Source organism: Catharus ustulatus, chromosome 8 (assembly GCF_009819885.2).
Source record: "Catharus ustulatus isolate bCatUst1 chromosome 8, bCatUst1.pri.v2, whole genome shotgun sequence".
In the NCBI taxonomy this organism is placed as follows: Eukaryota; Metazoa; Chordata; class Aves; order Passeriformes; family Turdidae; genus Catharus; species Catharus ustulatus.
The window spans coordinates 11,351,680-11,376,356 of NC_046228.1; the positions used below are offsets into that span (position 1 = coordinate 11,351,680).

At 41.3% G+C, this 24,677-nt stretch overlaps 1 protein-coding gene across 1 annotated transcript in view; it reads right to left on the bottom strand.

Moving 5' to 3' along the window:
• The window catches only part of SORCS3 (sortilin related VPS10 domain containing receptor 3), a 275,461-nt gene that overhangs the window by 94,853 nt on the left and 155,931 nt on the right, over positions 1–24,677 (bottom strand). Inside the window, exon 5 of the mRNA XM_033065516.2 lies at positions 4,784–4,857. Coding sequence (XP_032921407.1) covers positions 4,784–4,857 — 74 coding nt within the window. The remainder of the gene's footprint in view (positions 1–4,783; positions 4,858–24,677) is intronic.

The window sequence follows — 24,677 nt, forward strand, 5'->3', positions numbered from 1 at the left end:
ACAGTCTGCATGGACCAGGACTGGCAATGGAATTCAGAAATATCAGAGCTGTCACAATGATGAAGAAACAAAAACAGACACAAACATCCGTGTGAAGGCAGAAACAAACCCAGATAATAACCTTTAGAAACACTGAGGTAAACCCCTTAACTTCTGCCACACTACTCTCAGATACCCAAACCACCCTGCACTACAGTCATCTTGAAATTCAGGCTGCAAATTAAAAGAAATACACTGGTGGATACATTTTATCATCTGTTGCTATCGAAATCACAAAAAAAAAAAAATTAAGGGAACTGTCTAGTTGTAACAAGCAAAAAACCCCCCACAAAAACAAAAATACCTACACCAAATCAAACAAACAAACAAACAAATTAAATACCAAATAAAAAAAAAAACCACCAAAGAAAATGGCTCCACATCCACCACTTCATATTCCTCAGTGAAACAGGAATGTGTTCTCCAAAAAAGAAAACCTGGGGAGACCCTAAGAAAGGCTTTCAGTGTCCAAAGGAATAGAGAGCTGTCCTCTGCTCAGGATGGTGATCCTTGTGTCTACTCAGCAAACACAGGCAGGGACTCCAAATTCAGATGGAAGGGGGATATTCACAGCTGTTCAGCTGATTGGACAGAAAACACAGGCGTCCTTGAGAAACTCTGTTTTAAAGAATTAAGCCAAAAGATGATGAAAGGATTTCAAATGCCACTGAAGCACCTTTTCATTCTCTTGTACTCTCTAGTGCTCTTAATCCACTGCTGCAGCACTTCATATGACTATATTTGTCTCCTTCACCCACTACAGTCATCGAGGTGCTCTCCTATCCCAGTCTCACCTACAGGGTAACAAGGAGGAGTCACCCAAGGTGACAGGGAAAGCTGGGGTCCATCAAAGAGCTTGGTGAATGCTCCAGTAACCAAATTCCCTCCCACCTGCTCAGTCCCATTGTGCTGTCACAGGAAAAGGCAGAGGTAGCAATAAATACTTAAGGGTAATTTGAGTCCTACAAAATTTTATGAGAAGAGCAACAGTATTTAGTCAGCAGAACACACCACGTGTTTTACAGGGGAGGAAACTTCCCCAACGTTTCTATGGTACAAAATACGGCCTTTATTTTTTTATATCCTCCACATGGCAGCACAGGTGTCTAAGTTACAGTAATTCAAAATGAACAGGGCCCACGGGGAGCTGCAGAAATGTGTTCTGAAAGAAAAGAACATTGAGTGGGTTTTTAAAAAAACTTTGCACCCATGCTGGTTCCAGTCATCTTGAGTGATCTTGGAATTTCTGTATCACATTAGTGTAACTCCCTATTTCCAGTCTTACAGGATCCTAAGTTATTAAAATCTGAGGCCAAGGCACGTGGGAGCCAAATCTGGATGCCTGAACACACATCAAGTAACACATTCTGTTCAAGCTCTGCCACTGTCATCAGTGGGTGTATTTAACAAATGAATCACTACTACCAAAGTAGAGAACTCAAATCCTAGGGTTTTTTTATAACTATGAGTGGCCCAAGGGTGAATCTCAGCTCATGCACAAACTTTGAGTGGGCTCAGGAACTGATGAGAGATGTCCCATGAACAGTTGGACATGTGACATCCATATGGAATGAGAACACAAAACTACAAACCAGTGAGTAGCACCAAAATCTATGACTAAGGAAAGAAGCTGAAAGCAAGAGCAGGATACAATGCCACGAGTCAGGATTGGAGCTTAGGGCTTTTTTTTTGACCAGAGGAGAGCCATCACAGACACTGCCTGCCACAGCTACACCAATTCACATCCCAGTCTCACAAGCTCTGAGGCAATCCTGATTTTTAAGGTCTCTTTGTGTGAAGTTTCTCAGGGAAGGTATAATTATTCAGAAAGATCTCAGAGAGAAAAATAAGACCTCTCCTTGTCAGGTTGACTGATCACATGAACTGGGTGAAGTTTATAGCCTGCACAAGCCCATTCAAAGCAGCCTGAGAGATGTCAGTCATGTTTTGAAGGCAAACACATTCAGCAAAGCCTGCCCCAGATAAAGCTACGTTCCAATCAGATGGAGACCATCCCATTTCATGAAGGATGCTTACCTGAGCCTCTGCTGATGAACAATGCAGAGCAGCACAAAAGAACAGCTTACCTAATTTCGGCATCTCCCTATCATTACTATTTCGACTTTCATGGAAGTTTTAATTCAGAGGTTCAGTAATGTAGTATTTGACAGACTGATGACATGGACAGTGATAGGCTGGTGATGTGGAAAGGCAGACTTGCCACAGGCAAGCTGAGAGCTGCAGCTGACACACCTGAGGGAAGGGATGCCTTCCAGAGGGAGAATGACAGACTTGAGAGCTGGGTCTGCGTGGACCTCGTGGCCCCAGCAGAACTTACAGCACCTTTCTGTAGCTAAAGAGAGGGAGTTTCTACAAGAACATGTAGTGATAGGACACGAGTACTGGCTTTCAGTTTAAAGATGGTAGGTTTAGAATAGGTAATGGGAAGAAGTTCTTTATTGTGAGGCTGATGAGACAATTGAACAGGTTGCCCAGAGAAGCTGCAGATGCCCCATTCTGGGAAGTGCTCAAGGCCAGGCTGGATGGAGCTTTGAGGAACCTGGTCTAGTGGAAGGTGCCCTTGGCCCTGTCAGGGAAACTGGAATTAGATGATCTTCAGAGTCCTTTCCAAGCTATACTATTCTATGATTCTATGAGCTTTACAGAGCAGTGGCCTACATCCCTCTGAAACTTACAGCTATACCCACATTTCTCTCTTTCATAGCTCAATAAAAAGAAATCTACAAATTTCTGAGGCTGAAATGTTCTTTTTTGCCTTTTTTTTTTCTGTACAGATCTTACAAGCCATCACAGTTTGCAGCTTTAAAAGGAAATAAAGGAAAAATGGAAATACATCAGCTAAGAAGAGCTAAGAGCCACAATTTCAATACCTCAGGTCCCTGCAGTATGGATTGTTTCAAATCCCTCCCAGTCTGGGAAAAACCAAATTCACTCTCTTGGGAAGCTTATTTTCCATGGGACTCTGCTGTTTCCAAGTGGAATAAAGATTTTTATGTCTTATGAGTTTTAACTATAAAACACTTGTACATTTTCTAAGAGAAAAAGGCACCTGAAACAGAGATGTTACATAACGCACTGCTAAGAAACAGTGTTCAAACTGTGCAGCCAAAAGGCAATGCAAAATGAGGCAGACTGAGGAAAACAATACACATTTGAGTGTCAAATGGACAAACACAACTTCCATTAACCATTATTATATGAAAGCAGAAAATAAGGCACAACATCACAACCTGTCCTTTAAAAAGAGGTTCTGCTTTGTTCCCAAGACAGCTTAGCCCTTGCATTTTATCCTCCAAGAAAGCCTCTCCCCTAAGCTCATTTGTGTTATTTGAAGGATAGGGTAAAATTACTTCAAGGACCAGATATTCTGCTCTACAGGATACACCTGGAGAGGATCTACACTCACCTCTGTCGTGTGCACCCAGCATGAAGTGAGATCAAAGGATTTTTGATAATTAGGTCAATCATCCATCTACCACCAGAATCAGGAGAAAAAAACAGCTTCTTTTTCTACAATTATGGAATTGTGGAACAGATGAGGTTCTAGATCTTTAATATATTTTGCAGGTCTGTGTGACTTAGGAGCCTTAAAACTTCCTTTCCTCAGTGTTCAGAACCTTCTCACACTGTCTAAATTCCTCAGGCACACTAAGGGAAATCTCTAGGTACCAAAAAGCCATGTATTAAATATTGGAGTCTAAAGATGTTTAGAGAGATTTGCAGAAGGATGTAGATAATTTAAAATGAGGTGTCTACCTCCACTGCAAGGTATGGAAACACTGCAAATACAATCTATAGATATTTTGGGCCTGCATTCCAAGGGCAAAATGTGACCCTCCAGTTCCTTAATATTACAATCTTCTTTGGTCTTAAGGACCAGGCACTTCTTTTAGCTGTGCACAGACTCTGTAAATCAACACTTCTGCACATTCACACACACCCCATCATCCGGCATAAAGTACAGCGTTAAGCATCTGATTCAAGCCCCAAATCCTAAATTCAACTATAGAAGAACTACACTTTTCTTTTTCTCTCTAAAAGCCAATTTTTGAGCCTTCTCATAGTGCAGAGAAGTTTGGAAAAGAGGTATCTGAGATGGCTGAGCCTGGAGATAGGAACTAAATTTGTTTCATCATCGGATTTTAAGACACTCTTCCAGTTGGAGAGGCTGACACTTGGGAAATGAGAAGGAACTGAATCACAAAGCAGATTTTTAGCAAACTGCAGATCTTGGGCTCTCACTAGTCACTATAATGAAACTGGCTCCTCAGAGTGATTTAAGGCAGAGTGAATCATCCCTTCTCACCAAGATTGCATAAGAAGACTGGTCAGAGTGGCTGGCTCTGCACAAATACTGTGTTCTAGGCCAAAGTAACTCTCTGAAGGGCTGAAAAATAGCAAGTCTAGTGGTCACAGGTTTGTCACTGAAGTACTGGGCAGCTCCTCTGTGTTCTCTAAGCAGGTGTATTACAAAGAAGCAGGAGCTTTGCAATTATCAAAAGACTTGTACTTCTCTGTACAAGACACCACATTTTATCAGACAGACGTACAGAGACTATTGCACTGCGAGGTATGTGCTACAGATTGAATTTATAGCACTGATGTTGAGCAAAACCAAGGCTATACTTCATGTTCAGGCAAAGCAAACAATCCCTTCAAGTCAGATTCCCTTCTCCCCTCCATGACCTGCCCAAAGCAAGCCAAGCCAGGGGCCCCAGCTCACCAGTAAAACCTGTTTGGAGTGACCCGCTCGTGCATGAGCTGCCATTTTCTTCCAAAGTCCATGGAGCTGTACAGCTGGAAGACAGAGAGAGAAAGAAAGTATAAACTTTGAGAAAAAAGAAGAAAAACTCTTGCTAAATAAAGTATTAAAATCAGCTCAGAGTAAGGAACATGAATGGATTGTTCACAATAATTATACACAAATATCAATCACCCTCACTGCTAGGGGAGGCTAACAAGGCAAGGTCTTCCCTTTACTATTAAACCAGACTGGGCTCCTGAGAATAAAAAGCAGGTTGTCTCTTCCCAAACCTTGTCAAACAATTTGGTGCTTCCAAATTTCAGCTGTCAACACACTCACGTTGACTGCCATGTAACAAAGCCGGCCGTTCCCCTGGCTTTTTTTGCTTAATAGGAAGCAGGTGACATGTGAGTTCCTAGCATCAAATAGAACAAGACACAAATCAGATCAGTCAACATGACTCTGGTGTGGTAGTTACTCTACACTCAAGGTCATGCCATGATTTGTTTTTATGGAGTGAACCAGATCTCTTCTGTATTAAAAATTAAATTGCTCCTAATCTCTATTTTCTAATATTCAGAATGAAGTCTAAATGTTTAGATAAGTTAGGAATCAACCTGCTCATTAGTTAAACCCCAAAGACAGTGACAGGACTCTTCTTGGAAGCCAAATTTTCAATACAATGAACTTTTTGAGTCTTTCTGGTTAAGAAATGACACAGCTTTAATGCAACCAAATTTCCATGCAATTCCATGCTGAGTTTCAGACATAGGTTTGCTTCATATAAACTCTACTCAATACCACAAACACCATTCTCCATGTAATTATTTTCTTACCCACAATGCATCCTCTCACAATCAAAACAAACATAAGTTCCTTTTCTCCTACTGTGAGCAAATTTGGTCCTTCAGAGAAAAAAATAGGCTTTGAGAAATAACTACAATGCTTTTTCACTAGATCACAGAAAACTAAATATCAGGCAGCATTTTGATCAGGATTTCAAATAAATTACATCTTATATAAATTCTGGCTTAACAAAACAAGGATTGATTGCTAGCTAAGGAGGTAGATAACAGAACTGAAAAACTTAAATGTCTGCAATAGCCAAATTTAAATCCTTAATGGGAAAACTACATCATTGGAGCACACGAGATTTTGCATTGCATTTGATTTGAGTAACTGGATTTGCCAGTTAGAGGCAGGTCCATGTAAAGACTGGAAGGGTTCACAACCCAGTGATGTGTCCTGTGACACTGCTGTGATGAATGGCTGAGTGTGACTGGGAAGATAAACCACATGTGCTCACATTGAATATTAATATCTCTTGAACAGGCAATGTTTTGACCACAGAGATGCAGCAGTCACATCAGAGCTGGACCACGGATGAATTTAGAAAGATGACTGGAAAGGGCTGTTTGAGCAGTGTCCAAAGCCTGAGGCAGTTAATTAATTCTTGCCATGTTTGCACTCAACTACACAACCAAATCACTGTATAGCCAGCAGAAGAAAATCAGAAACTAAAATTCAGACTCCATCGAGTATCTAATGAAACTGATGTGTGTAAAGACAAAAGAATCAGGCCTTTGTGGCATTTATGCCAACAGGAATGCCAGTTTGGCCAGTAACAGCTCCAGTTTGTGTACCAGTAAAACACATACAGAGGAAGGATATGGAAGCAGGCATCCATCCATGTCAAAAAGGGCTCCAATTATGTAAACGTCAGCCAACAGCACTGAGCTTGTTCTAGGAAATATTAGAAAATAGTTTCTGCCCCATGCTCTTCAGGAGATCAGATATTATCTGAATATTCTAATTTGGCGTATTTCTTTAGCACTATCTCTAGTTAGGGTAACATACTGCACTAAAAGTCCACAATAGCCAAACTTCCTCTGATTTTCAGGTGATTAAAAAAATATGATAGAGTCCTCTGCCCCAAAAGGAATCCTGTGTAGATACAAAATAAAGCAAAAAAGCATCACTTGTCTTTTTTAATTGAAGGATCCAGGAAAAGAAAATTCCTTGTCCAAATTCAAGATTAGGCTTATGAAGTCAGCATCATTATTAAGAGAATTAATTCTCACACAGGTGAACACACAGGTTTTTAGAAACAGTAACTGAGAATCCACACTCCAAAGTCAAAATTCTACAGTGCTACAGCTCTGCCCTGACTTTAGCACAGTTCCTGCCAGGAACATTCCTTGAGTCACTGGATTTGGTTTACACACACACACACACCTCAGCACAGACTGAATTGTTTATCCTTTGTATGTCCTGACTACAGGTGCAAGCTAAGCAGGGTTCAGGCAACTCAGTCCCAGTTAAGTCATGCTCACAAGCAAGTCCAAGTGGGTCCAGCATCCTGACTGTATTCTGCAATGGATTAACCATTCTCACCATGAGAGGAAAGGATTAGCAACATACAACCATTTCCTTCGATTCTCTTTTATCTTTTGCCCCTGGCATTTCCTTTTCTTCTGCAGCAGCAGAAGAGCAGTAACTGCAGAAAGCTCAGTGACATGAAGCACAATCTCTTTCAGCCACTCCTGTCTCCCAGTGTCTCTTTCAGGGAGCATCCTGCTCTGTATCAAGTTAAAAACCAGAGATCAGCTGTTGGTCTGGGTTTTTCTCCTTTCTTTTCTCTACTAAAACTCTGACTGACTGATATCAGAAGGATTAAACTGAACTTGCAACCTTTATGTGATTGCACATAAAGAGATAAAGAGGATATTATTAATTTCAATAATTTTTATTTATTATTCACCTACTTATTCTGGGAATCCACTTCAAATTTTAACCAGATGACTGAGTCTTAAAGCTGTATGACAGAATAAATCCCTAAAAGGCCTCTCTGGCCCAGTTCAGCTTTATAGTATTATTTACAGATGCAAATGCAAAGGTTAGTGTTGAATAAATAAATAAAACACACAATAAAGTGATTTCTAGCATGCATTAAAATTCAATGTATACATACACTTTTTGTTTATCTCCCTTCACAGGAGAAGACAAGTTTTAGATAAGACAACAAATTTAGTGGCAAGTACAGCAGATTTCAATAGAAATTAATTTGTCCTAAGGCTGAATACCAAGCAAAGGAAAAAAATTACGTAGGTATGCCAAGATTTTCCCATTGTAAAGCTCTGCTCTGGCTCTTTATTGACGAGAAATCTCTGGAATTTCCACCTCCTGGAGCACTCCAACACATTGATTCAAGAGGGGTGGGTTCCAGCATACCATGAGGGTGGTGCTGGGAGGGTATGGCCCTTCTGCAGCCTCCTTCTGTTATTTGACTTACTCTGATGACTGAAAAATCAAGACCTTTATGGGTCTTTATGTTTGTTTGGGCTGGCCTTGTCTCTTGATGCAGCTAAAGACTGGCATGCAGCAGATCTGACTCTGCCTCTCCTCAGGAGCCCAGTCAGACCCATCACTTAAAACAGGAGAGGCTGTACCATCAAAAAGGTAAATGGCAAATATTTATCCAAACAGCATCACGACACTCCCCACTCAAGGACTGTGGCACCAAACATATCACACCCACCAACACAGCCCTGCAGCTCACCAAGAACACAATCTGTGCGAGGAATCTCTGCTGTGTTGGCAGCCCCAGTGATACACAGCTCTATTTCACTATAGGCCAGACCTTAACTCCTGCTTGTTTTGCTCAGCACAAATCTGAATCATAAGGATTTTACATACCACAGGCAGAATGCTTCATCTTCAAACTCTAAGAACAGAGGCAACATTTTATTTCACACCAGCATTGTTTCCAAGTAAATTGAGAAGTTCCTTAAAGAAGGAGTTTTATCCCTGGTGTCAGATTCTGTGCCACAAACACAAGCAGTGTGCCAGAAACACATTCAGACTTACAGAACTGTGAAGAAAGGAGCTATACACACATGCTTGCACAGTGCAGCATACGAAAAACGCTGTTGTAACTCTCCAGTACAAACTCCCAGGGTGACACATCCTTTTGGCTGGCTTGGAAGATCTTGTTCAGGGTTGTAGGTAATTTGGTTTGGGTGCTTTGTTTATTTTACCAATGAGAGCTAGCAAAAAAAAAAAAAAATATATATATATATATATCTAGATATATAGATATCTAGATATATAGATATATAGATATATAGATATTGTTTTCCTGCAGAAGTAAAGCTTCTAGCTTCTGAGAACTGGAATAGCAAGAGCAACTGGTCTGCTTCAGTCCCACTTATGGAGAGAGTGGAGAAGAATGAGCAATGAAGGAAACACAGGAAAGGTGTGATACTCGATCCCCTGACATTAGTTACCCATGTCCAAGCTAGTCACTCATTTTTAGATAGGCAAGACACTTGTAAAACTGCTCATGTTCCAAGCCTTAGAATATTCCAGTGCTCCTGACAGACACCAGGAAAGCTCACAGTGACCAGTGCAGAAGGAGATGACCCCACCAGGGAACCATGGTCTGGTTGAGATGGATTTCATGATCCTGTTCCCAGGCTGACCTGCTTGGTCTTCATGGGGGAAGCACACAGAAGAATAAAGATTGAAGGCAAGCCCAAGAAAGACCAAGCACACAAAAGCCTAGGTACACTCCATCACTGCAAGAAGCATATGTAGATGTCACTTACAGTCTGAAAAGCAACAGAAAACAGACTAAAGAAATTCACAGAGCTTTGATATTTGTAGACTTTCATGTATACACACATAACAAGAAGGGCACCAGGAACATACATAAAAGCCTATGAGCAAATAAAATCAAATATTATTTGTTGCTATGAAATCAGGTCTCTTGGCCTGAGAAAACCTCTGGTGAGACTCTCCAGTTTCCTGCCTGCTAGCCATCCCAGACATAGTGAGGAAGATCAGCTGAAATGCATGCATTTAGGGGAACAATTCATTTATTACACAAAAAATTATATTTCCTCTAGATAATACATACTGCTGATGATGTTAAGATGTATTCATAATAAATGCATCAGGGAGAGAGCTAGTCTAGTGGTAATAACTTGGCAGCAGCTGATACATTAAGAAAAGGGTGAGATTAGCCTGGCCTGCTTGACCTCAGAAGAGCACAGTCCCAAGCAGTGGCTCAGACTGCTTACATGGAAAGATGGCTCTGATCCCAGAAATGCACAAAGCAAACTAACACCTTCTCAGCCAGAGCTGGTAGGAAAAATCAACAAGATGTGTGGATGGTTCCTGCCAAAAACTAAAACCGGGGCAGAAGAAAAATAAAATTAGGTCAACATTTCTGTAGGAAATTGGACTTCATGCAAAGGAAAATAAAGTCTGTTGCAGGGTCTTAAATTTTCTCTCCAGAAGGAAAAAAACCATTAGCACTAGAATAAAGTTAAAGGTTCAGAAAAAGTTTGCAAATTCTCAAAAAATTCCATGGTGTATCTTTTCTCTACACTTCTGTGTTACAGATGAAATTGCAAAAGAAGAATGGTGTCATCATTAATATTTCAGAAAGGTCATTCCTAGAAGGAAAATGAACTGGAGGAAAAAATCGCCACACTTTTCAGTCTCTAGAGTACAGAACAGATAAGCCATGTCTGACAACGGCCAGCTGAGCACAGGACAGATTCAGTACAGTCATGAAGACACCTATTGGTACCCCAGAAACACACCCTACTTCTTTATCACCTCTTCCAACCCTGCTCTTTTAAGGACGAATGGATTCCTCTCCCTTTCACAGCATCAGTGTAGTTTTTGAACTGTGGGGTCTATGAAACCCCTTTCTCAGGCTCTCCTGGGAGGCAGGACATGTCACTCACAGCATTGCAGGAACAGGACTCAGGTCTAAAATACTTCAGTTGTACGGCTGAAACCAGGTCAGGAGCAACCCTGCCATGGAAGTGGCTTTATTACCCACAGCAGAAAAGGCAGCATTCAAAGAAAGATTCAGGGTGTTCCTCTCTTTCTTCTATTCCCCTATTCCCCTCAGCCTGGGCTTAGTGAGACACCTCTGGAGTGTCAAGAGCTACCATTAGGGACACAAAGGCTAATGTCCCCTTCAAGCTGATAACCAGCCCCAGAACTATCTGTGCTTGCTCTTTCCTACTCCTCCAAGGGAAACACCTATCCTTGCCACCTTACAAGGCAGGGCTCCAGTGGTACTGAGATCTGAAACCTGGAAGTGCTTCTGGTCCCTTAAGTAACGGAAAAAAGAGTTTATCCTTTTCTTATCACAAGCTGCCTGGAAACCACAATTCAGGTAAGGCACCCTTGACAGCTCCACACTAAAGAACCTAAAAATAAATCTTACTTCTCGAGCCAAAAGATTTGTACACCAGCTGGTGGAGCTGAACTTAGTAGAAATAAGTCTACCAGCACCAAATTTACGGTCTTTGTTTACACAGAGTAGTAAAAACTAGTAATTGTAATGAAAACAAATGGATCAGTTTATCTCTTTACTTTGATTTCCTTTCCAGTTGATGAAAAGCTGCATCAAGAGACCTCATTGCAGCCCAAGGTTCTTCTTTAGCATTGTACAGACAGATTGTCTTAGGCATGGAAAGAGAATATGTCCAGACTGATGTATGTCTGAGACTCACCAGAGCTGCTCAGCTACCTACAGATGTTGTATAATAGATGGGACACTAGAAACAGGCTATTTTGAAAACTGGTCAAGACAGAAGTTTAATACTAAATACATTTCCTCATCTGTCCCATAAAGAGAGGGAAAAAGTAAAGGTTTCAGAAACTGGGAAGTTTGGGTCTTTTTTGCATTTTAAGAAAAATATTTCACATGCTTGTCAGTAAGATTAGGTGCTCAGGCAAAAGAAACTCAGTGTCCATCCCACCAGAGTAAGACACTGGTCAGGGGTCTCCTGCACAAAGACCAAATGTTTTGGAAATGTCTGACTTGAGGATGTAGTTGCACAGCTCAACTCCAACCTGGTTTCTGATGAAGTCAGACAGGTTAAGACAATGCACTGATGTCATGGTTCATGGTTTCATAGTCAGAAAAAATGCTTTCACTCAATAGTGAAAATGGCTGATGCTGAGAGCAAGACTTGGCTCTCTCTGCTTGCCACTACATCTCCAAGAAAAAGACAACAGTGCATTAAACTGGCGGGGAAAAAAATCCATTTAAAACCTTCATGATTCAATTTTTCTTAAGCCTTACAGGCATCAAGCACATTTAGCATTTAGCCAAAAATTTGGTATTTCTGCTAAGAGCAGAGCCTCTTTTGCTTTTCTACTCCTTGACTGGTTTCTAGTGGAACAAAGTCCAGATACATCTGCAACAGGAGCAGAGTATCACCAAGAGCTTAAGGTATGTTTTAGCCCTGGGTGAAAAACAGGCTCTCTTTTTTTTTCTTTTTTGCTATTTCCCCACCTCCAGAAATGCTAGAGTGGTGCAGAACCAAGATGAAAAATATTACTTCCATATTTTTTTTCTTAAACTGAAAATCTGGATGAAAAAATATGTTCAATTTGGTCAATCAAAACACATTTCAATCATTTCTAAAGAATTTAGCTTTAGCAACTCGCAAAAGGTGCTATAAATAGAAATGCCATTTTGAGGGAAGGATTGCTTATTTATTCCTTTCTCCATGATATTTTAGCCATTTCAAAATCAGCTATGGAGTTTGAGGGAGGACTAAAGTAGAGAACAGGAACAAGGGAACAGTACTGGGACCATGAAGAGATCAGAATGGGATGGAGATGGCAGAGCTGCTACCAGAGGCTACAAGGTGCATCAAGAGCGATCTTTACCAGAATTTCTTCCATTGGCATCCAACAGGCTCAGCCAGAGGCAGAAAGAGGTTTCAGCCTCCACAGAGGCTGCTTCACTCCTTTTTCCCTCAGACCAGCTCTTCAACATTCACCAAAGACTGAATCGCCTCTAATGGCTGCTGATTTTTCTGTCTCAAAGCCAGGCTGATCCCTTAGTCCAGTTTCTTCAGCTTAAAAATCATTAGGCAGGGTCTGAGGTCTGTGCTAATTGGATCCACCAACCACGTGGATGAAGCCAATGCTGCTGTGCAGGTCAGCCTGCACTGAGGAGCTCTGTGCCCTCCCAGCTCAACAGGAAAATTTTCTTTGCTCCTGGGGGCTTCACATTGCAGCCCTTTAGAAGTCCCTCCTCACACTCCATCAATGGTTATACTTCAGAAGTTTAACAATAAGGGGAAATAAATGGGAACCACATGTCTAATGGGAAGATTTTTCATTCAAATGTGCTTTATTGTGTGATATATGCCTTTAATTACAGTGCAAGCATCTGGGTACATTCGTTGCTATTACAGACCAATCTTTCATGTTTATTGAGCATAAGACTACAAGGGACAAAGCAGGAGAGGCTGAGGCATTAGCCAAAGTGGGACATAAAGCTACAATCACATGCTTGGCTGTTCCTCCCCTCCTTCCCCTACAAACCCTGTGGCACTATCTGTAGGTTAACCTCTATATTATACAGACCAGGATTTAGTAGCAGATTAGTGGAAGAAATAGATTTCACACCACCAACCCATCTTCTAAATTAATATAAGACCTTTCTGATTTATTTCTGTATGTGGAAACAACATTTCTGAAAGTGTGTACATGGGCATTAATGAATAGGTTTTGAAACTACATTTAGAACAGCATTTTTTTCTGAGACATAGTCATTGTTCATGTAAAAAACATCATACAGCTTGAAAGATATATTAGTCTGGTCTCAAGCAGTGTGTGTCATTTAGGCAAAACTAAAGCAATGTATTCTGCCCCAGATGAAATTGTATGTTATTTAACACACACACACCTGCCACCTAATGCAGTTTGCCATTCATCAGCATTTTCACAGACAAGGGTGGTTACTCAAAACAGTTCCCCAGTTTTTTGACCCAACCCCCTCAGACACAGAGCAGACACACACCTGAACTCCTCTCACACAGGTGGAAATGCTGATCCCAGGTGTGATCAGCCCTGGCAGAGTGCATTGCCCATTCCATTCAGTCTCATCTCACCAGCTGAAGAGCAGCAAACCTCACAGGTCCTTAGGAGCTGCACCCCCCTTCTCAGAGTGCTGTATTTCTTCACTAAGTCAGAGCTGTCTCACAAACTGTCCATACTCTTCTACTCCATCCCCCCATGAGGGCACTGTGCCCCTCAGCCTGAGGGTTAGTCAGGGATTTATGGTGCAGAGCAGGCATTTATAGGCTGCCACCACACACATCCCACCTCCATCTCTTTTGGTCATGGGTATGCCTCCAATGCCATTCCTGTCTTCTGGGAAACTACAGCAGATGAACAGATACTGCTTAGAACATGCGCACTTTCTGCACTGGGAGAAATCCCTCTCTGGACAGTTCTGGTCCACACACACAGCCTGTGTTCTATAATGCCTGGGGAAAAGGGCAAATACTGGACCAAACGAGCCCAGAAAAAAGCCCACCTTAGCTCATGGGAGTCCTATGTCCCCCAAAAGAGAACACAGAAGCTGGTCATAGGACAGCTCTTACTGTGAGATGAATTCTATGAGGAAAAAAAAAAAAAAAACAAGGCAGAAAATTTCAAATTCTGATAGCATTGCAGCTTCAGCAAATATTATCTCCTGCTCAAACACCCTCTTGTAAAATTCATCCTTATAGGCCATCTCCATTACCACATACTTTTCATATCCTGCCCTATAATGAATCGAGAGGCTTCTGCAAGTTTGAACATATAATAAAGAAAGTTAGATTCCCTTCAGCCTCACTCTCCTACTCAATTGCCAACTCTGATCTCCATGAGGGGATTTGCTTTTTTGAGGATATTCTCCAGTATTGCTCTTACTATAACACTTAAAATGTGGAGTAATTCAGTTTACCCTAGCTTAGCCACATTTCTTTTTGACCAGATTCCCTGGCAATGCATTCATTGGCATTAGGCAACAATTGAAGGGAAAAGCAGAGCCTGATTATACAGGCATCCATCCCCCCACACACACAGCCAAGCCAGAGATCACATGCAGGAAGGGAAGAGTGAGAAGTCTCCTGGAAAATGAGAGATTCCTCCCTGTGCCTCACAGAGACTCAGTTCATCCCAATCCAAACAAGCACAGCAGACTGTTTACTGGAGGAACCAAATGAACAGCATCATTGTAAATACCAGCCACCATCAGGAACAATTTAGCTTGACAGCTGGAGCAGAAACTGTCACTGCACTGAGGCATCACTGCCAGAAAAATCACCAAATGAGAAACTCACATGTTCCAGGGATCCCTCCAGGCTGCTGGGCAGACACCATTTACACTGTCATCTTTGATTCATCCATCACCCAGTTCCTGCAATCAAACTGTGTACCTTTGGAATAAATGAATCTGCAATTGCAGATCATGCAAGAAAAAGGAAGCTCTTATCTAACCTCTCTCAGCAGCTCTCTAGGTTTGTAAATATTCTATGGTGTCTATATTTAAGCTATTTATCCCAATTAATTGAAACTCTAGGTACCTTTAACCCACCTTATGAAACAGAGTGAAGCAAAAAGCCTCCTCAAAGTCCCAGAACTACACAAAACTCAACTAAAGGCAACAACTATAGTCAACAACAACTCACCAAATTTGATTTAGTTTAATTTCTGATATTAACCTAGGTTCACAGTGATGGTACAGCATAACTCATAGTGGAAGGGTGCAAAGGAAAAATAAAGCAGCTTTTTCCATGCTGTCACTGGAGAAAAAGTACAACTCATCTAGCTAGGAAATATCAGACTCAATTTTGCACCAGAACTTTCAGACTCATGACATTTTTGCTGCTGGGTATGTGTGCATAACTCTTGTGGACTTGCACTGAGATCTGAGAAAATCAACTGGCCTGAAGCAAGTGCTAAGTTAGAGGACAAAACCAGAGTCCTATTTCGGCAGCAAAACTTTTGATGGCATTATTGTTCTCTTACTATATGGCAGGAAAGTCCCCTTGGGTCCAATCTATTCTGCTAACATGTTATTTGTACTTGCTGTTATCTCCTGAACACTGCAAGTATAAAATGCTACAAAATCTATATTCAGACAGTTTATGATCACTGAATCTCTGGTAGAAATGAGTTGCCCAAGGTAGGAGGCTGTGGGAAGGATCCCATTTTCATCTTTTTGCACTACAGAATCACAAGGATTTTCTATAAAGCTTTAAGCTTTGTTCTTTCTTTGATCAATTGTCCTCCCCTCAAAAATATCACTCTTCATTTTGGTGCCTCAGCTCCTCCTTTTATCATACCCACAATACTTCCAATGAACCAAAATTTTACTGCATCATGCCCTAACTTTCATTTTACAGCCACCATAGTCCTATAAAAATCAAAAACGCAAAACTAAAGAATTTTATTACTCTGGAAGAACTTCTTGTAACTGTCACGAAACTACTGCAAAAATTCAAATCTGCACACAGATGTGTGTACACCCTACACACACAGGTCACCCTTATTTCCCCAGACAACCAATATGCACACCCAAATATGCACCAAAAATATGAAATATGCACCAAAACACAACTGAAGATTTGCAGCCTTTGCAACCATAAAAAAAGATACATGTCTTAGAAACATAAATGCCCTGCAGAATAGTTCTGGAATCAGGACATTATGAAAATCTTGGGGGTTTTGCTACTTTTTTTTTTAATGGTAAAATTTCTAATATGGTTCCTTCAACACTCAGCCCCAGAAGCACCAAGAGAGGACAACTGAAATTATTCAAACACTTCCCTGATTTTTTCTCTGCCAAATTCATTGCAGTAATTTCACAATTATAAGCCACACCATTTTGACTAAAATTTTGGTCCAAACCCAAAGTGCGGCTTATAATCAGGTGCAGCTTATATATGGACAAAGAACGAAAAGTTGCTGTTTTAGTTTGGAGGACAGGTGTCTGCTGAGAAAGGCAGGAACTTCTCTTTGAAATGGAGAATGTAAAACCCCTCCCTCCAAATTATTATAATTTGGAAATCAAGGGGCTTTCAGGTAAAGATATGGGAATTAAGAATAACAGTTCTTTTCTAGGGAAATCAAAATAGAAATACAGCACTACAAAGAAACAAACTCCAAACCCTGACGAAGTCAGAGTACAACCTGACACCCCGTCAGGCAGGGTGTTGGTAGCAGTCCCATTAAATGGGGGCTGCATCCTCCTGCAGTGACAGATGTGGCTCAGCTGAAGCAGTGCTCCTGTACAAGGTGCAGTTTCCCTCCGGAGGTCCAGTGGTGATGTGGAGAAATCCGGTTTTCCTCTGGAGTCCAGTGGGGAAAGGGGCTACCTTAGTGTCCCAAAGCCTCTGTTTTTATCTTGGTAAGAAATGTTGGGCTCTTCCCCCTGGCTGGAGCAGCTCCCAATGGGATGCAGTAATTTTATCAGTCACACAGTGGGACTCAATGGCCGTTAGCAGAAAATGACTCGCTGGAGGAAGGATGGGTTGTGAAAAGATAAAGAACAATGCCCTGCCTGGTTTCAATGGATGGCCCATTAGCAGATTATCTGCCATTGAGATAAGGATCACTGTCCCCACCCTCAACAGATGGTGATAGAACAGATACCTTTTATCACACTCTGTATTGTAACATGCGGCTTATAATCAGGTGAGGCTTATGTATGGACAAAAAACCAAAAAGTTGATGAAACCCAGAAGCGCGGCTTATACTCAGTGCAGCTTATAATCGTGAAATTACTGTACTTTTAAAGGACCAATTCATTATTTCTAAACACTTGTGAATGAAGTTCCTGAGGTGCTAGACCAAAAATCCAGGAACCAGCCTCCTTTTTCCTCACTGACACAATAAGCATGGAAAACTCAAACACTCACTCATCTGTACCCACTGAGGGGATAGAGGAGCTACAGGTGCTCTTCTGGCCCCTTTATTCCCCAAGAAAAATTGATTACATGAAGTTTCAGTCAGAGGGGAAAAAAAGGAGGAAAAAAAAGCAGAAAATAAAAGGGAAAAAAAAAAAAAAAAAAGAGATAAGTGAATTTTCATATGTCAAGGCTGAACAACAGAAATAAATAGTTGCCTTAACACAAGAGCTTGCACACAGGCTCTCTGCCCAGGGACTCTGCATCTCTCCCCAGGCAGATTTTAGGTGGGGAAAAACACCCTGTGCACTGGGAGGCATAAACTACACCTCTCTTGTTTTGTGTGAGAAAAGAATACTATACATGTTTTCAGGTCAGATCCTCCAGTGATGTTAATCAGCATTTCCCTGCTAAAATCAATGGACTCACATTGAATATCAGCTGCTGCATGTGTGACTGCTCACATCTTTTGTAAAGCACCTCAGGTATGCTATCAGATCAGAACATGGTCCATTTCCTCACTGAAAACAGGCACTGGAGACAGGGATGGCTTGTTGTGATTCCAAAAACTCAAAAGGGGAAGGCAAGAGTGACAGAGAGAAGCCTGCTTGCAAAGGGCAATCCAAGAAAAAACATACAAGCTTCTAGTATTACATAAACCTGTTTCACACAATAGACACAAAGCCATTTGAAATTAAATGTCTGAGCTTTTTAATAGACTGCTGTGCTACAACATAAAAGAAGGACCCTCTCTGCCTTGCAGCCCATTTACTACTACAGCACCTGCTGATGAGAAATTCTCACACAGGGTCCCCACCCCAACCACACTGTAAGCTCTGCCAGGAAATATCAGCTCCTGCCTGCTGCCTTCTGGAGTTTCTCTTTCTTTGTCTGTCAGATATGCATCTCTCAACTGTATAAGAAGACTTTGGTTTCGGGAAGCTGAAACACCCCTGCCTTAGTGGTATTTAGCCCCTGCTATTTCCAGGCTTGCCTTTCCTGCTGCTGGCTGCAAGCTGCCAGTCCAGCTCACAGAAATGCACTCCTCAGGAAGCACCTCACACACATGTGCAGGGGCACACACATGTGGAACACACACATGTGTAGGGGCTTGTCTGGGGGGATGAGGGGCAAAGGACTGCACCTTCACCCCTCAGCATCGGCCATCCAGCTGGCTGCCTCAAGGAAAAGTAAAACAGAAGGTTGGGAATGCCTTCTTTGCTTGCACATCATGCTTGCTCTCTCCTCCAGGGTGAGGGTCATTAGAATCTGTAGGAATGATAACAGGAACTAGGAAACTTAATGCTTTTTGCTGTTTTGATCATATTGGAATGGTATCCCATGCAATCTGTTTTGCACGCATCCGAGACAGCAGGGTTGGCTTCACGTCCCCTAATCTCAGGTAATACAGCAAATAGTTACATCTCACCAAAGGAAATTACTTCCTTGACAGTCAGCAGAGGCCTCGTCAATACAAATGAGTCCAAGGAACCATTTACCTCATCCTGCAAGAGTCACCTACACTTGCTTCCAGAAATCAATCAACACCACTCAGGGGATCACCACCAACTAGGATGTGAATCCTCGACACCCAGTGTAGGCATACATTGCAACATTTTACATCTCTACAGTCAGGCAAAATAAATCATGCCCCTGGTGTTCTTATTCTTCAGCCTTCTTCACTCCTTCATTTCTATTCCCATCTGCTATATTTATAACCACTCTTCACCCCACTTAGGCTCCAGATAAAATCAATATACAGCCATGATTTAGCATGGCCCAGGAATAAGCCACAGGATCCTTGCTCTGCTACACAATAAACTACGTTGCTCCAGCAGAAGAGCACATTTAAGCATCAAATGTGTCTCGCTCCATTTATCTCTATATTTCCCTTTTCAAAGTAAAACCTGCTCAAGAAGTGTCTGTAACATAAACAACAAGAAATAAGAAAGTCTGTTCTGGCTAAATCAAGTTTCACAAGCCGTTACTTTCTCTTTGCCACCACAAATCATCACCAGTCCAAAGTTCAGTGTTTTGCCAGGACAAAATTCATTGGGCATTTCTGAAGTAGAGCCAAGGTTGCATAATTTAATTTCCCATCTCCTATTAAAACTGCCAGGCCTACCATAATCAGAATGATAAACGTGGAGTCATACATCTTCTTTCTGACAGTAATGCCCATCAATACCTCAAATGCAAACAATTGTGACATCTGACTTTATAAAAACTACCTGGTGCACCAGCACCACTTAATTAAATTTTAAAACTGCTTTTGTTACGTTTAATGAATGATATATTATACTGCAATGAAACATGCAGCAATACAAATACTTCACAATGCCAACAATTAAGGCTCACTTCACTTTCGGCAATTGACAACACAAGTGCTCCTCACTTCATTCAGCTTGTGCATTCCAAATGAACCGGTTAGCAAAAAGGGTGCTTCTTTGCTAATGAGTTTTGTAATCAAGGCATCTATTTTAATTTCAAATTGGCTAGATTGGGGGAAATTGCTGAACTAAATGACTGGTTCTAATTAGGATTATAAAAATATTCATCATGCTGCAGAATTAGTGCAAGGTCTTGATTTACTGACATTTGCATATAGCTTTAGTTTAAGGGTGGAAAAAACCTCCTGATAAATTGTCTTCCTCTTAATGAATTGAACAAACACTATATCTGTTTTAGTCGTCCTTTCATTTAAAGGCACTGATACATATTCATGATTTGTAAATGAAGTTAAGTGATTTCAATTCTTCAGTTCATTATCATATTGAAGAAGAGACTTCTGTAAATTGTCTTTAAATATTCCCAATCTCGAGAGTTTGGTGTGGGGTTTGGTTCTTTTTGTTTGGTTGGTGTTTTTCTGACTTTTCTAACATTTCAGTTTATCTGTTGGATGGAGCCCTGCTTGCCTGGGAGAGCTGCTGGCAGGTGGCTTGTCCAGCAACACAGACACATGATATGTTTGTAGAACCTGATGTTCTCAGAAGAGTATTCAAAAGGCAAAGAGATGAAAGGCTCATTTGTGGCTAAGTCATGGGAACAGGGCTCTATCCATGTTCAGTTTCTGACTTTGTTACAGTCCTCAGTGGTAGTTAGGCAGTGAAACACTTTAATGACCTATGCCTGAACACACTGGAGATACTCAGGGGACAGCACTTCTCCTGTCAGCCTAACACTTAACTGCAAGCACTCAGGCAGGGATTGCTTCTTGGTATGAATATGCATTACAGTGGACCAGTCAGTGTGGTAGAGATTTCTATGAGCAGTTACTATAACATGGCTTGTATTAAACATGAAGCACTGTGTTCCTTTACAGGTGGGCAACATACACACGTTATTCCTTTCCTCAGTATGGCAGGCCTGTAGGATTAATTGTTATTATGGAAGCTTCCTCAATCTCTCTCCCTTTGGGGTGAAGAAAAGAATGTAGTAGGTGTGTCTCCAGCTTCACTCTGTGGGTCTCAAATGTCAAGTGACTGGTGCAAGATAAATCTGAAAGCTGAACATTGTACAGGACTGGAATCACAGTCATTGTGCTCTTCAGATATCAATGAACCATGAAGAGAAACTAGCCCTGATGTGTTCTCACATCATACAATGAAATGGTGATTCTACCATGAGGATCCATGCAAGAGCAGAAAGAACTTATTTTCTTCATTAAAAAACGTTCACATCTTGCTAAGAAAAGCTGAGTTTTACCCAAGAGGTTCAGTCTTGAGCTGGGACTACTTACTCACACTTCTGACAACTTCTGACAACTACAATTACATTTAAATTCCAGGAGCAGGTGCTGCTGAGAAGCAAGTAACATGTCTGGGTGCCTGCTGATTTATATCAAAATGAGATGTGAGGCAGGCACCAAGCTGCCTCTCCTCATCAGCCCCATACCTCAGTTCCTAAGGAAAGAAAACCCACAGGTCTGGGCCAGAGTCACGTCTCACATCTCACTTCAGTCACGCAGCAACCCTCACTGCTTCGCTTCAGCACGTCTGCAGCAGCAGCTGCTGTCCTGGAATCACATTTCCAGCATTAAACATTCCAACAAATAGCTTCACCCAAACACAACCCTGAAGCCCCCGTGTGCCTAAGTTTCCTTAAGGGGCACAAAATCTGAGACCAAGGAGCACTCACTGGAGGCATTCAAGGCAGGGCTGGACCGGGTGCTAGGTAATCCCATCTAGGCTCCTTTTCCCGTGGAAAGTTGATCTTTTGAGATCCCTTTCAAATTGGATTGTTCCATATGTCCATAAAAACAGCTCATCACAAAGAATTCCAAAGATGAATGACTGCTTGGAATAAGGTGCCTATATTCCTAGAAACAACTCCCCCTGGATTTCTCTGGCAGCCCCCTGCCCAACAGCACATTGCCAAAAAAAAAAGCCCCAACCAAACAACCCCAGCCCTCAGCTGCCTTACTGCCCTATGCCATCCTGTGAGATTGGGCCTAAATTCCAGAGGACCACTTTACCTGAAGCAGAAACATTGCCTTCAAGGCTCTAGTTCTATGTCTAGCACAAATAAAAAACAATAAAAAAAACCCATACAAACTTTCCCATACAGTCCCAGTGTTATCTGTGACATTTTTTTTATAAATTCAGCAGTGTCCAGTAAAGATAGTCAAGGCTGTGACATGCACTGCATCCAATTTTCAGATGATAACTTGCCACATCTCCCACACCAAAGGAATCTCCCCAGACAGACCTGATACTGTCTGCCAGGTGCAACTTGGTGATACAGCAGAATGTTATCTTGCACCTCTAATTTATCACCTCATTCGAAGAGATAATGAGACACCCACTTTCTTTTGTTCACTTTCTGCTGAAGACTAAGCTCTGCTGAGGGAGAAGCCACTGATTGCCAAACTTCCTGTTTATCCAATGTTCTCAAATTTGTAATGGTGTAGCTGGGGAATTTAAATTGGTGCATTATTGAATCATTCTGTCTCTTACCTATTCCCAGCAGGTTCCAAATCACAGCTTGGTCTGTAAGGAAGAGGTAGAATTGTATCTTCTTGCATAGTGGGTTGTTTTTTTTTTTTTCTCTTAACAATGGTGATTTGAAATATTTTAAATTTCTCTTTCCCTATTCACTAATATTTTCTCCTTTAAACAAATTATTTTTTAAAAATATGTTTTAAAAAAATATTAATGCAAGAAGGTTGTACATGTTGCTCTGAAAGTTTTCACGTCATTCTGAGAGAAACTTCATGGAGTTGGAAACTCTCTTGCATTTCTATCTCCAGACTCATCCATTCCCCACAGAGGTATTGGAGTGTGGCAAGTTTTTGCCTACTGAGAATTAGTTGGTTCCATGGATAAATGAGACAAATAATCAGACACTCAACATATCAGCATCAGAAATGTAAGATCAACTCAAGATATTCCTCCCCAGACACTGTGACTGGCAGCCATGAAATCTGTGCCTTAAGCTTGTGCTGGGGGACTTTAACAGCATTCCAGAGAGCAGCTCCCCACACTTTCCAGCAGACAATATCGCATCCTTTTCGTATACTCCCCCTCCCACCACATTTTGGTCCAAGGATTGCTTTGAATGGGTTCCTAGGTATTTTCTGCAAATACCCACAAAACCTGGAGGCTGCAGCCCATTTTCTCCCTGTGCTGGGTGATACATCCAAGTGCCACCAGGGACACTGGCTGTGAGAGCCAGTCTGACCTGCAGCAAATGGTCTGTAACATTTACATAGTGCCACCTTCTGCCAAAGGCCACTTAAGGGGCCATTAACAGAACCAACACGGGCACACATCAGATTGCACTATTTTATCAATAAAGCACACACATACACACAAAGCTGCTGGGAAGAGATCCAAGATTTCCAACTCACAAGATGCATTTAATCTCCCAGGACCTGATAGTTACACAATGTCACATGGCTGCTCAGGGGGGAATGAGTAAACCCACCCAGGCTGGCTTAAAGCCCTGCAAAAATTCCTGCAGCCTGTGCTTTATATGCTGTGAGAAGACATCAGGGTCTGTGAACTTGCTACATGTCCATGCCCACACACACACACATTTCTTGGCTCAGCCCTGCTGCATTTATGTGATGATACAGAAGAGTTAGTAAAGCACAGGAGGGTCCTAATTGGCCATAAAAATTAAGAACAGAAATTATATGCTGCATTGACTCATACTGAGGAAGTACCCTCAATAACTCCTTGGATACAACAAAGAGAAAACAAATGGTGGTAACTGTGATTTGTCCTTAAATCAACAAAGTAACCAGCAACCACACAGCCATATATCTTTCAGAAAGCCTGCTGAATTCCATCTCAGTCCTCTTCTGGGAATTGCCCTAAGCAGGGAAAAGCAGGACAATATATATGTGGGAGTGGTCATAAAAGAACTGGTGACTGAACTGCTTTTATATTCACTTATCTCAGTTCATGAAAGTGGTAACACCACAAAGTCTTTGGCTTTCTAGTATGAAGCCATATTTCAAGGAACAGTTCTGTGGAGAAGAGATGGGCTCCTTCTCTTAAAGAAGGTCGTAGGGTATGGAATAGACTTTCTAAAACACCATCTTGGAAGGGACAATAATTCTGTTAAGAGGACATTTAAAATGTGTTGGGTTTTTTAGTTGGTTGGTAATTTCCTTAATCAACTAGATAAATACCTTAACGCTGTTGTCAGCTGTGCAGAAATTAGCTAAGAACAAGGAGGGATGTTTAGGATGAAACAGTTGTTGCTTGAATCACAGCCATGGAACTGTAGGTCAGAAGACCTTAGAGAAAAATTATTTAATGGGAAGATCCAAAATACTGACTTCGTATTTCATTCCAAAACTCTAATATTGTTTTCTAGTTTTATAAACAAAACAATTCTAAAACCTTTTGATCTTGGTGGTTACCAAATCCATTATTTGTAGGGATATGAACTGTCCCTATTTAATTTCATTTTACTGTGTGGAACAACATACTAAGCAGAATGGAATTTCAGATTCATCATTCTCATTCATTTCCTAGTTGACCACAGCTCACTTAAAACACCACATTAGTATTATTTTTAATTGAAAGAAAGTTAACAAGAAAAATATTAACCTGAAATATATATATTTTAAGATATTAAATTAATTTTTCCAACTTATTTACACCTTCACAGATATAAGAGGATGGATTAGATCTTCC